This window comes from Ovis canadensis, chromosome 7, assembly GCF_042477335.2.
Source record: "Ovis canadensis isolate MfBH-ARS-UI-01 breed Bighorn chromosome 7, ARS-UI_OviCan_v2, whole genome shotgun sequence".
Taxonomy (NCBI): domain Eukaryota; kingdom Metazoa; phylum Chordata; class Mammalia; order Artiodactyla; family Bovidae; genus Ovis; species Ovis canadensis.
This window is the reverse complement of record NC_091251.1, coordinates 96,718,947-96,733,736: the sequence shown is the minus strand read 5'-3', so window position 1 is coordinate 96,733,736 and position 14,790 is coordinate 96,718,947. Positions and strand designations below refer to the sequence as shown.

General features: G+C 39.8%; 1 protein-coding gene across 1 annotated transcript in view; it reads left to right on the top strand.

The window, feature by feature from the left end:
* The window catches only part of NEK9 (NIMA related kinase 9), a 39,693-nt gene that overhangs the window by 5,357 nt on the left and 19,546 nt on the right, over positions 1-14,790 (top strand). The window contains exons 5-13 of the mRNA XM_069597084.1: positions 1,201-1,306; positions 2,961-3,092; positions 4,647-4,757; positions 5,756-5,820; positions 10,455-10,505; positions 10,967-11,159; positions 12,916-13,060; positions 13,709-13,909; positions 14,096-14,142. Coding sequence (XP_069453185.1) covers positions 1,201-1,306; positions 2,961-3,092; positions 4,647-4,757; positions 5,756-5,820; positions 10,455-10,505; positions 10,967-11,159; positions 12,916-13,060; positions 13,709-13,909; positions 14,096-14,142 — 1,051 coding nt within the window. The remainder of the gene's footprint in view (positions 1-1,200; positions 1,307-2,960; positions 3,093-4,646; positions 4,758-5,755; positions 5,821-10,454; positions 10,506-10,966; positions 11,160-12,915; positions 13,061-13,708; positions 13,910-14,095; positions 14,143-14,790) is intronic.

The window sequence follows — 14,790 nt, the reverse complement described above, 5'->3', positions numbered from 1 at the left end:
AGAATATGGGATGGATTCTTTTCTATCAGTCCAACCCCCACCTTGGGTACCTCCCATCAGCACTATTATTTTCTTGATTAAACAGTCAAGGCTTTTCCGTTGATAATGATTTAGGAAGGAAAGAGTGAGTAATGAGGGGCGTTATCTTTACTTCCTGAAGTTAAACTGTTTGTGATCTAGGAAGAGTCTCCTCAATAGCTTAGTACTGCTCAGTCATCTCTTTATTTTAGAGGTGAGTTCATTAATTCATCAGTACAGCCTAGAGGGCCACTACAAAAGTCGTATTAGACTAGTTGGAATTCACAGTAAATGTTTTCTCTGAGCAATAAAATTGGCATTTGTTTTTAATTTAAGTAAAAAGCTTATTCATTGTTTTATAATTAATTATGCAGTTTTACCAGATCTTGACCAGGGAGAAACAGCTTTCTATTCACTTCTAGCTATAGGAGAGAACCTTTATAAGAACATTGCCACTTCATTATACCCTTAAATGAGTCATGGACTACTGCTAGAGATTAATATTAATACACTAGTTTTCTTTTTTAGTGGTTTGTCCATTTAACATATAGTTCTTGATAGTTGTTGAGTGGCTACAGTTGTATATTATTTTATTTTTGAAAATTATCAAAAATATTGTTCTGATTTTTTCACGTCTTTCAATAAAGGAAGGTACAGTGTGAACCAGGCACAGTTTATTTGTGTTACAAATGGTCAGTTCATCTTCAGAAAGATAGCTGGTGATTTTATTTAGGTGATCTGTATGGCCTAATCATTTTGCTGCTGGAATGTGCTTCTCTTGCCTTAACAGATTTGAAACTTTGACAAAACTCAGTGTTAAAATTGCCTGGATATCACTTAATTCAAGGCACCAGTGGTAATTGAAGAGGCAGTGCACCTTATAGGAATTACTTAGGGCACTTTTTTTTAATCTGACCTTTCAACTTTTCCTAATGACTTCAGTGTTTGGGGGAATGTGCCTGTGCTGTGAATCCCTGGAGGATGAAGTAATTCTCTGCCTCTACTCCCCCAAGTTCCCTTCTCAGTATTGAAATGTATGAGAAAATAATGAACACTCTTTTGGATTCCATAACAGCCTGAACAGTGGTAACACACTCTTAGTTTGTACTAATTTTGGGCGGGAAGGTAGATGAGATAAAACAGTTTAGTGTATGGATTTAATATACTGCATTTTTTCCCCAGGGATATAAAGACATTAAATATTTTTCTGACCAAGGCAAACCTGATAAAACTTGGAGATTATGGCCTAGCAAAGAAACTGAATTCTGAGTATTCCATGGCTGAGACAGTAAGTATGTGTTATCATTAACTCAGTTAGGCGTTTTTTAATTTTTTAATTTTTTTTTAATTTGGTGGTGCTACACAGCATGAGGGACCTTAAATAAAGTCCTAATAACCACTGGACCACCAGAGAATCCCCCCTTGACTTTTTTTTTCTTTTCCTTTCTTGTACCTTGAGATATAACTATACCCCCTAAATCTTGCATGCTTTTTCACGATGTTTTTGCAAGTTCTTCATACTTATAAAGCAAATCTTTTATAAGTCATACTTAGAAAAGGAGTCTTCTTCCTAGACCCACTAATTTACCTGCTCGGATGTTTTTTTAAGAGCCATTGTCCATATAACAGCTCAAACATCATTGCCCTTTCCAACCCTAACTAAAGACTTTTCCAAAAGCAATAAAATGCTTTACCATTTTTTCCAGCTTAGGATCTTTAGTAGATCTTATTACTTTCTCTCTCATTTAATGTTTTGAGCTTCAAGTGTTAGACGTCTCTTGTGTTTCCTTTGAATTTTTTCTGGTTCAGAAACCCTGTTTTACAAATAAAGGCTGATGCCCAGAAAACAATCTCATCCTTAATATGATACACAGTCTGCACCACAGGACTCCCTTCTCACCTGATCCTATGAAAGACCATTGATAAAGAGTAGACATAAATTGATCTCTGACGATAGTGATCTGATCCTTTTAGGACTTACAAAACCCAATTATTACTCTTCTGGTTTCACAGTGCTCTGTCAGAACTTGAAAATGTAAGGTAGTAAAATTAATTTTGTCCTGATTTTTTTTTTTTAATAATATTGAGATATTTCTGCAAGCAATCTAGAAACATCCAAGGATACTGATAGCCAGGGTTGGGAGTCTGCGTCAGGGACTCAGAGTCTGCTTGTATGATGTTGCTATACTGAGTTTCTGAGGAAGTAGTCATGCCCTTGCATGGATTTTTCTTATCAAGAATCATCCAATAAAATAAATGTCATGTAAGCTGTCTGAAAAATTGTTTTACTTTCCTTATTAAAGATGGCTATCAGTGTTACTGGAATTTCTTGGGTGCTCATTGTCTCTCATCTCGGGAGAGACATGACCTCCATTTAGGACATTTATCTCCTTCCAACACATTCTTGAACTCAGAAGATCTTTTTGAATTTGGAAGAAGTTCACTATGTTAGTATTACAAATGTTAAATTGAGTTGTTCACAGAGTTTCACTACTGTGTGTTTCAGTTAGAACTTTTAAACCCCTTTATTCAATTACCATCTCGCGCTACCAGTTTTTGTATTTTTTTTTCCATTGGTGAACTTTTACCAAGTATGCTTTTTCCAAGTCTGTGAAGTCTTCAGTGGTCCTTGAATGCCTGGATCTTCTGTGATCCAGGAATCACAGAGCTGTTCTGCCTCCCAAGTTACCACAGGTCTTCACCACAGAGATTGTCTCTTTATAACTGGCCCAGGACATTTGATATGAATAAGATTTCTCCCCAGAGTGGCATCAGCTCAGAATGATGATGGGATATGCTGTTTGATGGGAATGTTTTAGGATATGCTGATGAATGTTCTATAGTTATCACTAACTCCTAGGAAATTTAATTTAGTTGTTAAAATATTAATATAGTTACCTCAGAAAAGAAGTTAATTTTTGATTGATTTCTTTGTTGTTTAGCTTGTGGGAACGCCATATTATATGTCTCCAGAGCTCTGCCAAGGAGTAAAATACAATTTCAAGTCTGATATCTGGGCAGTAGGCTGTGTCATTTTTGAATTACTTACACTGAAGAGAACATTTGATGCTACAGTAAGTTGATGTACTATCCCTACATTGTCCTTGCAAATGGTACAATTTGGTTGAGAGAATCTATCCCTGAGCTTCTGACTTCTTGAACAGCAATCAACTGTCGGCAAAATAATAACCAATGTTCAGGCACTGGCTTAGTAGTGTATTGTAAAGTACTACAGACTAGATTTATTTCCAACTTGAATTCCCCATTGAAAAAAATCATAATCAAGTAGTTTGAGCATGCCTTGAATCCACTGACTATAATTTTAAAACTGACTCTGGGATCAACTGTGTGATGCAGTGGTTTGGATAAGCCATTTCACTTCTTATACTTCAGCTACATCATTTTATAAAAGCTAAGGCAAATTATATAATACTCATTAAAGTGTTTTGGTCTCTTGTGAAAGCTTACACACTGACTCTTAGTTTTACTAGAAACTTACTGTGTTATAAACAACAAATACCTTTAAGTCTCTTTTCTTCTTAAAGTAAAGCCTGGTATTAAGTAGTGCTTCTCAAGCTTTAATATACATAGGAAATCACCTGGACATCTTGTTAAAATGCAGACTCTTTTTTAGTGTGTCTAGACCTAGTCCTGATACTCTACACTTCTGACAGACTCCCAGATGATTCTGGTGCTCATTCATGGACCGCAATTTGAGTAGCACAAGTGGATTCACGTCCAGTATCCTCTACAAGCCAGATGGGAGAACTTAGGCAAATCACCTCATCTCTTTGATTCTCTATTTTGTCAGTAACAAGAGAAAAGATACATATTCCCCTTATAGAGCTGCTCTTCTAATGTATATGAAGATGCAAATGTAAGATAATGCAAAGTTCTTTGGCCTTTTATGAGACCTGTTTATTTCTCTAAGCCCTGAAGTTTGTTTTCTTAAATAATATAGTGGAAGGAAAATGAGTTTTGGAGTCAAACAGACTTTGATTGGAATTATGCCTCCATTTTTTTTTTTTTTTTTTTTTTACTGTTTGTGTAGTCTTGGGCAGGTTACTTTATATCTCTGAATTGGTGATGATAACCTTGTGTGGTGTTTACAAGAGTTAAAAAACATATGTGCAACTTATGTTACATAGTGATCTCTCAGTAAAGGTGGTGGTGGCATTGTTACAATAATTTCTTATCACTATCAACTTATTCATTGCCTTGTCTTTTGCAGCAGAGTATCACCTGACCATTATTAGGATATATAAATCAGGAGGCAAATTAGTTGGCAAAGGAGATACTTAGAGCCAAGAAGCATTGCTAACTTTGCTTTCCTTTTTCTTGGAAGTCATTTGAGGGGTCAGATTATAATATACTCTGAATATTATTCTGTTGGTCACGTAGTCATACCTCCGTGTTGGCCAATTGGTTTCATTCTCTCTGATCATAGTAGTACATCTCCAGCCATTTCTTAGTGAAGTATACTAATAGTTGTAAAAAGAAGTCAGACCTAATTTACAGCTATTACCATTTCTTTATATGATCAGCACAGACATCTCAAAGCCCCTACTGGTAGATTGTAATGCCATCTTTATATAACCAAGGACAATACAATAATCATTTTTTCATAGAATCCACTCAACTTGTGTGTGAAGATTGTACAAGGCATCCGGGCCATGGAAGTTGATTCTAGCCAGTACTCTTTGGAACTGATCCAAATGGTCCATGCATGCCTTGACCAGGTAAGTGTGATTTGCATATTGATTTCAGTTCACTGTTTTCCCTTCCAGCCTTAGTGTCTGGAGTATGGCACAGAGGAACTTGCACAAAACCATGTCCACGTCCCCAGGGTAGGATGTATTTGTGGCTGTATTCAGGTGAATGAAAAGTGAAAGTGTCAGTCGTGTCTGCCTGTTTGCGACCACATGAACTGTAGCCCGCCAGGCTCTTCTGTCCATGGACTTCTCCAGGCCAGAATACTGGAGCAGGTAGCCATTCCCTTTTCCAGAGGATCTTCCGAACCCAAGGACCAAACCCAGGTCTCTTGCATTGCAGGGAGATTTTTTTACCATCTGAGCCACCAAGGAAGTCCATTCAGATGAATAAGCATTGGCAATTCATGTGAGCTGTGTGCTTCAGCCAACAGATTCTTCCTTTATTAGTTTGTGAAATTGTGCTCCATTTTTTATAATCAAGATTAATTTTTATAAACTGTATAAGAGGTAATTTAGAATTCCTCATGTACAGAATGTATATAGTTCTAAATGTCACAGTTGCCTTGCAGTGTAGTTCTAGGTCAGTATTACTCAGAGGTAGTCCAGGAACCACGGGCATGAGAATCGCCAGGGGGCGGGCAAGTCTTATAAGAAGAAAATGAAGATTCCTGGGCCCTACCCCAGGCCTTCTGGATCAGAATTTCTGTGAATAAAGCCCAGAAATCTTTATTTGTAACAGGTACTCCAGGAGATTCTTATGTTTTATGTATATTGAAATTTGAGAACCACTACCCTAACAGTTAAAATCCTTGAGGAAGGTACATTCTCATTCTCACATGTAAGTGCTGATGATAATGAGCATGAAGCATAGAATGTGACATAATAGGTTTTTGAAATAAAAAGGATGATATATAGTGGTCTCTGAATAGTAAACCTACAGCCTTCTAAGAAAAAGTAAAATGCCTCTTTAGATCCCATTTCGCCCATTTCCTTTAAGTTAAAACTAACTCATTGGTACTTTTTAGGATCCTGAGCAGAGACCCACTGCAGATGAACTTCTGGATAGACCCCTTCTCAGGAAACGCAGAAGGTAAAAAACAAAGAAGTCGCTTCATTGTCTTTCTGTAGATGGTCAACTAACTGTATAGGCCTGACCAGAGTACTGCAGAGAGAGGGTGATGTTTCCTGACCTGGCCACTCTGGTGCTATTTTCTTCCAGCATCTCTGTTTTCATTGCTCGACTTCGACCTCCCTTGCCCCTGCTAGTTTGTTCTGAATCGATCCTGATGAGGCCCTAGACCCCCCATCTTCTGTGAGTTCTACTCTAGAGTTTGGGCATGAGAGTGTAGTAATTAAGAGAGGAGGGCTGTGGACTCAGTTATCCTTACGTTTGTATCTGAGTTCTGTCACTGTCTTTGTCAAGTTATTTAACATCTCTGACCCTTAGTTTTCTCTATGAAGTGAAGTAGGCTGAGGATTGAAAGAGGCAATGCATATAAAGGGCTCAGCCCCGGGCCTGGCACAAGATGCTCAACAGTTGTTGGATAGGAGTGTAGGATTGGACTGGGCCATAGCTTTTTAGTGCACTTGTTTCGATGATAGGTTGTAATTGTAGGGGTCCTCTTCAGATACCTTTTGCCCATGTCCCATAGTTGAATTTGACTGATTCTTGATGGGTTATTTTCTGAGATTTATTCAGTATTAGAGGTCTCTAGAGGTAGAAGGAAGGCCCTTTATCCCTCACCTTTTGTAGGAGGCTTCAAACCCTAGCTCAAAAGAAAAGACTTTCTTTATGCTTCTTAAATGTCCTAGTCTCTGTTTCATCCTCTTACACTATTTTTGCCTTACTAATTCCTTCTTCTGCCAGTTCTTTGTGAATCTTCCCAACATTCAAATTCAAGTCTTGCCCTTGGATGCATTAAGTGTATAGCTAATTCCATAATCTCTGTTCTTTGGTCAGTACCTTTATTCTGTTGTGTTAAATTGATCTTTTCTGGTTTTCCAGTTGATCTCTAGCCAGAGTTTTAGTGCCTAGAATTACATATAACACTCCAAATGCAACACTGTAACCTTTTATTTATGTTCTATTCATATTCAGGCAGTCACCCTTTAGGGCTGGATAGGCATATTTAAATTCTTTATCTGGCTTATTTTGTAACAGTATAATCACTGTTTAAATCTCTTATTTAAATATTTCCATTGATAATTTTTAATTGCCATTTTTATTGAGATAATTGGAGATTTACAGATAGTACTTCCTTAGAACTTTGTTCTTTGATGGAAGAACATAAGACAGAGTTTTCCAGATAAAGCACAGACACAGAGAATTGTGAAAATATTCAGGAAGCACTAAGTCCTATTTGACTACACTAGAGGTTTTAGACCTGGCATTCTCAATTGCAACACCATTAGAACTTTCAAAAATTACTGGTGCTTAAGCACCGCCCCAGGTCTTCAGGTATAATTGGTTTAGGCAGAATGGGAACCCTGAGCTGAAACATGGGAACTAAAGGAAGGAACCCTTTAAAAGTAGGTAGAGATCTTGAATGCCAGATGAAGGAATTTGTGCTGTATTCAGGGAATTGTATGGAAGTGTTGGATATTTGAGAGGGCGATTCATGTGATGAGAGATGGAACCTTAGGAAAAGTTATTTAGCAATACTAATATCAGTGTTAAGTCAGTCCAGGACTGAATAAAGTAGATTGAAACTTTGGTGAGACCAATTAGGTACTACTGCAGCCTAGTTTACCAACGAGCTATGCAAAAAAGCAAAATGGCTGTCTGGGGAGGCCTTACAAATAGCTGTGAAAAGAAGAGAGGCGAAAAGCAAAGGAGAAAAGGAAAGATATAAGCATCTAAATGCAGAGTTCCAAAGAATAGCAAGAAGAGATTAAAAAAAAAAGCCTTCTTCAGCGATCAGTGCAAAGAAATAGAGGAAAACAACAGAACGGGAAAGACTAGAGATCTCTTCAAGAAAATTAGAGATACCAAGGGAACATTTCATGCAAAGATGGGCTTGATAAAGGACATAAATGGTATGGACCTAACAGAAGCAGAAGATATTAAGAAGAGGTGGCAAGAATACATGGAAGAACTCTACAAAAAAGATCTTCACGACCCAGATAATCATGATGATGTGATCACTAATCTAGAGCCAGACATCTTGGAAAGTGAAGTCAAGTGGGCCTTAGAAAGCATCACTACGAACAAAGATAGTGGAGGGGATAGAATTCCAGTTGAGCTGTTTCAAATCCTGAAAGATGATGCTGTGAAAGTGCTGCACTCAATATGGCAGTAAATTTGGAAAACTCAGCAGTGGCCACAAGACTGGAAAAGGTCCGTTTTCATTCCAATTCCAAAGAAAGGCAATGCCAAAGAATGCTCAAACTGCCGCACAATTGCACTCATCTCACATGCTGGTAAAGTAATGCTCAAAATTCTCCAAGCCAGGCTTCAGCAATACGTGAACCGTGAACTCCCTAATGTTCAAGCTGGTTTTAGAAAAGGCAGAGGAACCAGAGATCAAATTGCCAACATCGCTGGATCATGGAAAAAGCAAGAGAATTCCAGAAAAACATCTATTTCTGCTCGATTGACTATGCCAAAGCCTTTGACTGTGGATCACAATAAACTGGGAAATTCTGAAAGAGATGGGAATACCAGACCACCTAACCTGCTTCTTGAGAAATCTGTATGCAGGTCAGGAAGCAACAGTTAGAACTGGACATGGAACAACAGATTGGTTCCAAATAGGAAAAGGAGTACGTCAAGGCTGTATATTGTCACCCTGCTTATATAACTTATATGCAGAGTACATCATGAGAAACCCTGGACTGGAAGAAACACAAGCTGGAATCAAGATTGCCGGGAGAAATATCAATAACCTCAGATATGCAGATGACACCACCCTTATGGCAGAAAGTGAAGAGGAGCTAAAAAGCCTCTTGATGAAAGTGAAAGAGGAGAGCGAAAAAGTTGGCCTAAAGCTCAACATTCAGAAAACGAAAATCATGGCATCCAGTCCCATCACTTCATGGGAAATAGATGGGAAACAGTGGAAACAGTGTCAGACTTTATATTTTTGGGCTCCAAAATCACTGCAGATGGTGATTGCAGCCATGAAATTAAAAGACGCTTACTTCTTGCAAGAAAAGTTATGACCAACCTAGATAGTATATTCAAAAGCAGAGACATTACTTTGCTGACTAAGGTCCATCTAGTCAACGCTTTGGTTTGTCCAGTGGTCATGTATGGATGAGAGAGTTGGACTGTGAAGAAAGCTGAGCGCCAAAGAATTGATGCTTTTGAAGTGTGGTATTGGAGAAGACTCTTGAGAGTCCCTTGGACTGCAAGGAGATCCAACCAGTCCATTCTGAAGGAGATCAACCTTGGGATTTCTTTGGAAGGAATGATGCTAACACTGAAACTCCAGTACTTTGGATACCTCATGCGAAGAGTTGACTCCTTGGGAAAGACTCTGATGCTGGGAGGGATTGGGGGCAGAAGGAGAAAGGGACGACCGAGGATGAGATGGCGGATGGCATCACGGACTCGATGGACGTGAGTCTGAGTGAACTCCGGGAGATGGTGATGAACAGGGAGGCCTGGTGTGCTGCGAATCATGGGATCGCAAAGAGTCGGACACGGCTGAGCGACTGAACTGAACTGAACTGAACTGACAGTCTAGTTGGACAGTTGTATGGATGTGAGAGTTGGACCATAAAGAAAGCTGAGCACTAAAGAATTGCTGCTTTTGAACTGTGGTGTTAGAGAAGATTCTTGAGAGTCCCTTGGATTGCAAGGAGATCAAGTCAGTCTTAAAGGAAATCAGTCCTGAATATTCATTAGAAGGACTGATGCTGAAGCTGAAGCTTCAATACTTTGGCCACCTGATGCAAGGAACTGACTTATTGGAAAAGACCCTGATGCTGGGGTTGAAGGATTGAAAGGTTGAAAGATTGAAGGCAGGAGGAGAAAGGGATAACAGAGGGTAAGATGGCTGGATGGCCTCACAGACTCAATGGACATGAGTTTAAGCAAGCTCCGGAAGTTGCTGATGGACAGGGAAGCCTAGTGTGCTGTAGTCCATGGGGTTGCAAAGAGTTGGACATACTGAACTGAACTGAACGGCCTAGTTGGGAAGTAAAGTTGCCCAGAGCTAAAATGGTGAGACTGGGAAGGACAGGTGAGGATAAAGGGCATTGTACAAGTAGAATCTGTAGAATTTGAATATTGAAGAAAAGAAGACAGCTGAATCCAAAATCGCTGAAGTTTTAAGCCTAATTCACTGGGAGGATTGAAGGTGCCGGTTAAAGAATCAGGAGAGTAAGGAAGAAAATCTGTATCGGGAGAAAGACAATGAGCTGACCTTTAGAAATGTAGAGTTTAGGGAGTCACTGGACAGACTAGATGGAGATGTTAGCAGGTTCCTAAAATGTGTATCAGAAAGAAGTTCTCAAGGCTCTCTGATGCAGCCTAGAACATTCCTCAGAGATAGAAAACAAATAATCCCAGACTGCTGGCCTCATCGTGGTTAATGAATTGTCTAATGCTAGGCCTGTGTAACTGTCTGAGTTGTATCGAAGTACTTTGCTAAAAGTATTATAACATCGTATGAGGCATATGGTTTACAGAAGATTAAGTCTGTGAAAGGTTTTAAAGAGACACTGGTGCAATATAGAGCCTATTATTTCTCTCATGTATCTTTGCTTTTCTTTTGGTAGAGAGATGGAGGAAAAAGTCACACTGCTTAATGCACCTACAAAGAGACCAAGGTAATGCTCAGGAGACTCTTGAAAAAAGTAATATATCTTAAATTACCACCAGGGGGTCTTTCTTTCTTGGGTCTGGACATTGTTTGATCCCAGTAAGAAGCCTTTGGCATCCTTTCAGAAGCCCAGCATCCATTTAAATATCAAATAGTCATTTCAGAGCAAAAGAAAGCTGTAATTTCACCCTCTTACCAAAGTGGACCTCATTATCGTGGTGAATGTTGAAAAGTTGAAAAGTGTAGGTGTTATGGATCAGACTAGTATCTGATCTGGCTGGGCTGTGATGAAGCCCTGAGGCAAGAATTGCAAAGCCTGCCATGATAGAGGGTTGGAGTAAGTTGTCGAGAAAGAACATACTTTCTCATACCATAATTGGCAGTTCTACTCAGGGAACAGGCTGAAAGCATTTTTCTTTGATACAATTTTTATGTTAAATGTGCCTTTGTTCTGGGGGTTGTTGGCAGGTCAAGCACTGTGACTGAAGCACCCATTGCTGTGGTAACATCCCGAACAAGTGAAGTCTATGTCTGGGGTGGTGGGAAGTCCACTCCCCAGAAACTGGATGTCATCAAGAGTGGCTGTAGTGCCCGGCAGGTGTGTGCAGGGAATACCCACTTTGCTGTGGTCACAGTGGAGAAGGAGCTATACACTTGGGTGGTAAGTGAAAGCTACATACTTTAGAACAATGATGTGCACCTCACTGGGCCCAGGATATATAAGAATTTTGTTGGTTGAGTATGTGCTACAGAAGTGGCAGCATAAGATGATGAAATATAAGCTCTTTTGAGAGGAGGGATTTTTTCTGTTTAGTTCACTGATGTATCCCAAGTGCCTGGTACATGTTAGAGCACTTTTAAGTGTGTTTTGAATGAATGAATGAAAGAGAGAGCAAGAGAAGGAGAGAAAGAATTAAAAGGGTTGGACTCAGGAGACTGGATTCTCATTTACAGATGGGTGACTTCAGAAAGTCACTTGTTTACTCTGTTCTATTACCATGCATTTCAGAGCAACTTATATCTGTGAAGTAGCTTTGTAAATAAATGAAGTAGTGTACCATGTCAGGAAAATTCTAAGACCTCCATCAGTGATTGAAGATGGTATATCTTGAGTAGAATTTTCCTTTGTTCCCCTCTAGATTCTACCTTCTCTCTCACCTTGAACATACTGCATATTTTTGCTGTCTCTTTTCTTATCTCCCACTCATTCCTCATTCACCTGCCAGTCAATTGAAAGTACTCTTGACAAAATGACCTCTAAATTATGAAAACGAAACAGATAGGTGCCCTTGAGTCCTTGCTTGACCTTTAGTATTAACATATTGGTCACTTTTCCTTCTTGCAGGAAGCCTTGTCCTCTCTTGGCTTCCCTCCTGTCTCTTCAGCTGTGCCTTCTTAGGCTCACTTCATGCTGGTTTTTCATTACCCAACCTGTCTTAGAACCTCAGTTCTTCCCACTCTTCCTCCTTCTGGAGGGAGCTCATTTTTTCCAGTAGTTTCAGGTAAGTTCTCCAAGAGGACAGGCTTTATCCCCAGCGTGTGACAGAGTAGACACTCAGCTATTGGTTGAGAGAAAGAATGAGTGATTTGACCTCTGTTACAGAGTTTTAGCTTGCTGTTATTTCCAAAAATCCTCTCACTTGAAGACTAGCTTCTGGGGGTACTTTAGAGGTAGAGTGAAATTAGTGCCTTAAAAAACATTTATAGAAGGCCTTACAGTTGAGCTATTAAATGGGAAGAATGTCGTGCCTCTCTAAAACTGCTGGGAAGTCATTTAGGACTATTGTCAGTGCCTTCTAGCAGCCTCTTAGATGTAGCCAAATTCCTTATGACTTGCATATTTCAGGGAGTGAAAGACGCTGTTGTGTCCAACTCTGCGACCCCATGGACTATACAGTGCATGAAATTCTCTAGGCCAGAATACTGGAGTGGGTAATTTTTCCCTTCTCCAGAGAATTTTCCCGACCCAGGGATCGAACCCAGGTCTCCTACATTGCAGGCAGATTCTTTACCAGCTGAGCCACCAGGGAAGCCCCCTTGTGACCAAAATTTGTAAAAACTTTTGTAAGGATTTCCAAGAGCCTGTCCTCCTATAGAAAAAATCAAGCTAAACTATATAAAGACATTGTTTTCATCATCACCCATAATTAGTTTACCTTAGACTTGGAGGAAAAAGACAGAATTGGGAATGTTTCCTTTTAAGTCCTGATAAGATATTTAAAAAATCTTTATCTGTTGGCAGGGGATTTTTACTATCTGTCATTAAAAGATTTAATGCCCTTACCTTTTTGTTTTGTTTTCATTTCTTAATTATCAGCTGATTCTTTTTCCTACTGTTTTTCTTGATAAGAAGTGATGTTAAAGATTTGCTTTCGCATGAAAAGTTTAAAACTTCACAAGTCCTGTTTATTTCACAGAACATGCAAGGGGGTACTAAACTCCATGGTCAGCTGGGCCATGGCGACAAAGCCTCCTACCGACAGCCAAAGCACGTAGAAAAGTTGCAAGGCAAAGCTATCCGTCAGGTGTCATGTGGTGATGATTTCACTGTCTGTGTAACAGGTAAGCCAGCAGCAGAACGCACCCAGGTGCATTTCAGGTGGAGTGATGTACCTAATTCTATGCAGTTTTAGCTGGGATTTTACACAAAAGATAAGATTCCAAAGAACCAAAGACAGTGAGCAAATATACACTTTAATAGCAACATGCCCAACTTGATATAGCATTACAGGAGTGATGAGCAAGGAGAAAGCAGGTGGGTAACAAAAGAGGTGGGACTAGGAGAAATATATTGTCTGTCCCATTTTGGGGGGGCTGAGAAGGAATAACCTCACTACCTAGTCAGGTGTAGATAATACTAAATCAGGAATCAGGAGCTAAAATTTAGTTTTGGTCTTACCGTTATTCACTTTATGATTGCTTTGTGCTTCCTTTTTATTCTGTAAAATAGAGATGTAAAATAGGCTTAAATTTTTAAGCCTTTTTAACACAATCATCCCACCATTTTTTTAAAAACTGTTACATAACAGTATGCATGACCCTCTAAATACAAAGAACTCTAGGCTTCATAGACAGTGTCAGATTTCTCTGCTGCAATCATCTCATATGAGCTCCGTGTCTGAGGTCGTCCTCGTTCCAGTCCTGTCCAGCTTTCTCATTAGACAAAACAAGTAATTCATTTGGTGGATTCTGCTTTCCTTCCTCTCACAGATGAAGGTCAGCTCTATGCCTTTGGATCTGACTATTATGGCTGCATGGGGGTGGACAAGGTTGCTGGTGCTGAAGTCTTAGAACCCATGCAGCTGGACTTCTTCCTGAGCAATCCAGTGGAGCAGGTCTCCTGTGGAGATAATCATGTGGTGGTTTTGACACGAAACAAAGAAGTCTACTCTTGGGGCTGTGGTGAATATGGTAGGTGTCGCCTTGACTCTCTACACTTATTCGCAGGGGCACAGCCTGACTTCAAGCTTGTGCACCTCTAAACATGTCATGCAGCCTCTATTTAAGTGTTAATTTAGTAAAAGAGAATCTTATGGAACATTTTCATTGGGACAGGAGCCCTCACATTAATGATTTTCTTTCTCATGTCTGTCTCAGGACGCCTGGGTTTGGATTCAGAAGAGGATTACTATACACCACAAAAGGTAAAATCAGAGGCAGCTTCTTCTTAGAGCCTGTCTAGGTCACACAGCCTTCAGTAATAAGTCCTCCTTCCCTGCCGCCTCATATCAAGGTGTTTTCTTTCTGAAATATTCCCTATCTGGGAGATTGACAATCCAGGATTCCTAATTTAGCACTCTTGTGGTCTTGTCATCTGCCTAAGTCATGAAAAGTTGAGAAATGATGTAGCCACTGTGGACACTCTGGAGTCACAGCTTGCTCATTAGTGAGCACTGAAATTAGCATGTACAGTGAAAAAGTTACATCAAGCTAAACACACCCTGCGTGGAAAGATGCTAGAAAGCAATATACTATCCTTTCACCTGGCACAGCCATTTCCCTTCCTCCTTCCACAACTGGACACCAGATGAAGTAGTTGTTTGTATTTGGGGGCATAGTGTATGAAGCATAATACCTAATTCCTCAGCACTGTGGAAGCGGGCACTGCCAGAGCCTGCGTGGGAGGGGAAACCAGCTGAGAGAGAGCGTGGCCACGTTCCCACCCTGGGACACAGGCTCACCCACGGGAAGGCCAACTGTAATCGGCTATACTATTCACTATTAAAGATGTTTATTTACATTTTAAAAATTAACTGATATATCTGTGGGACCATTCTCACTGAGTAGAATTC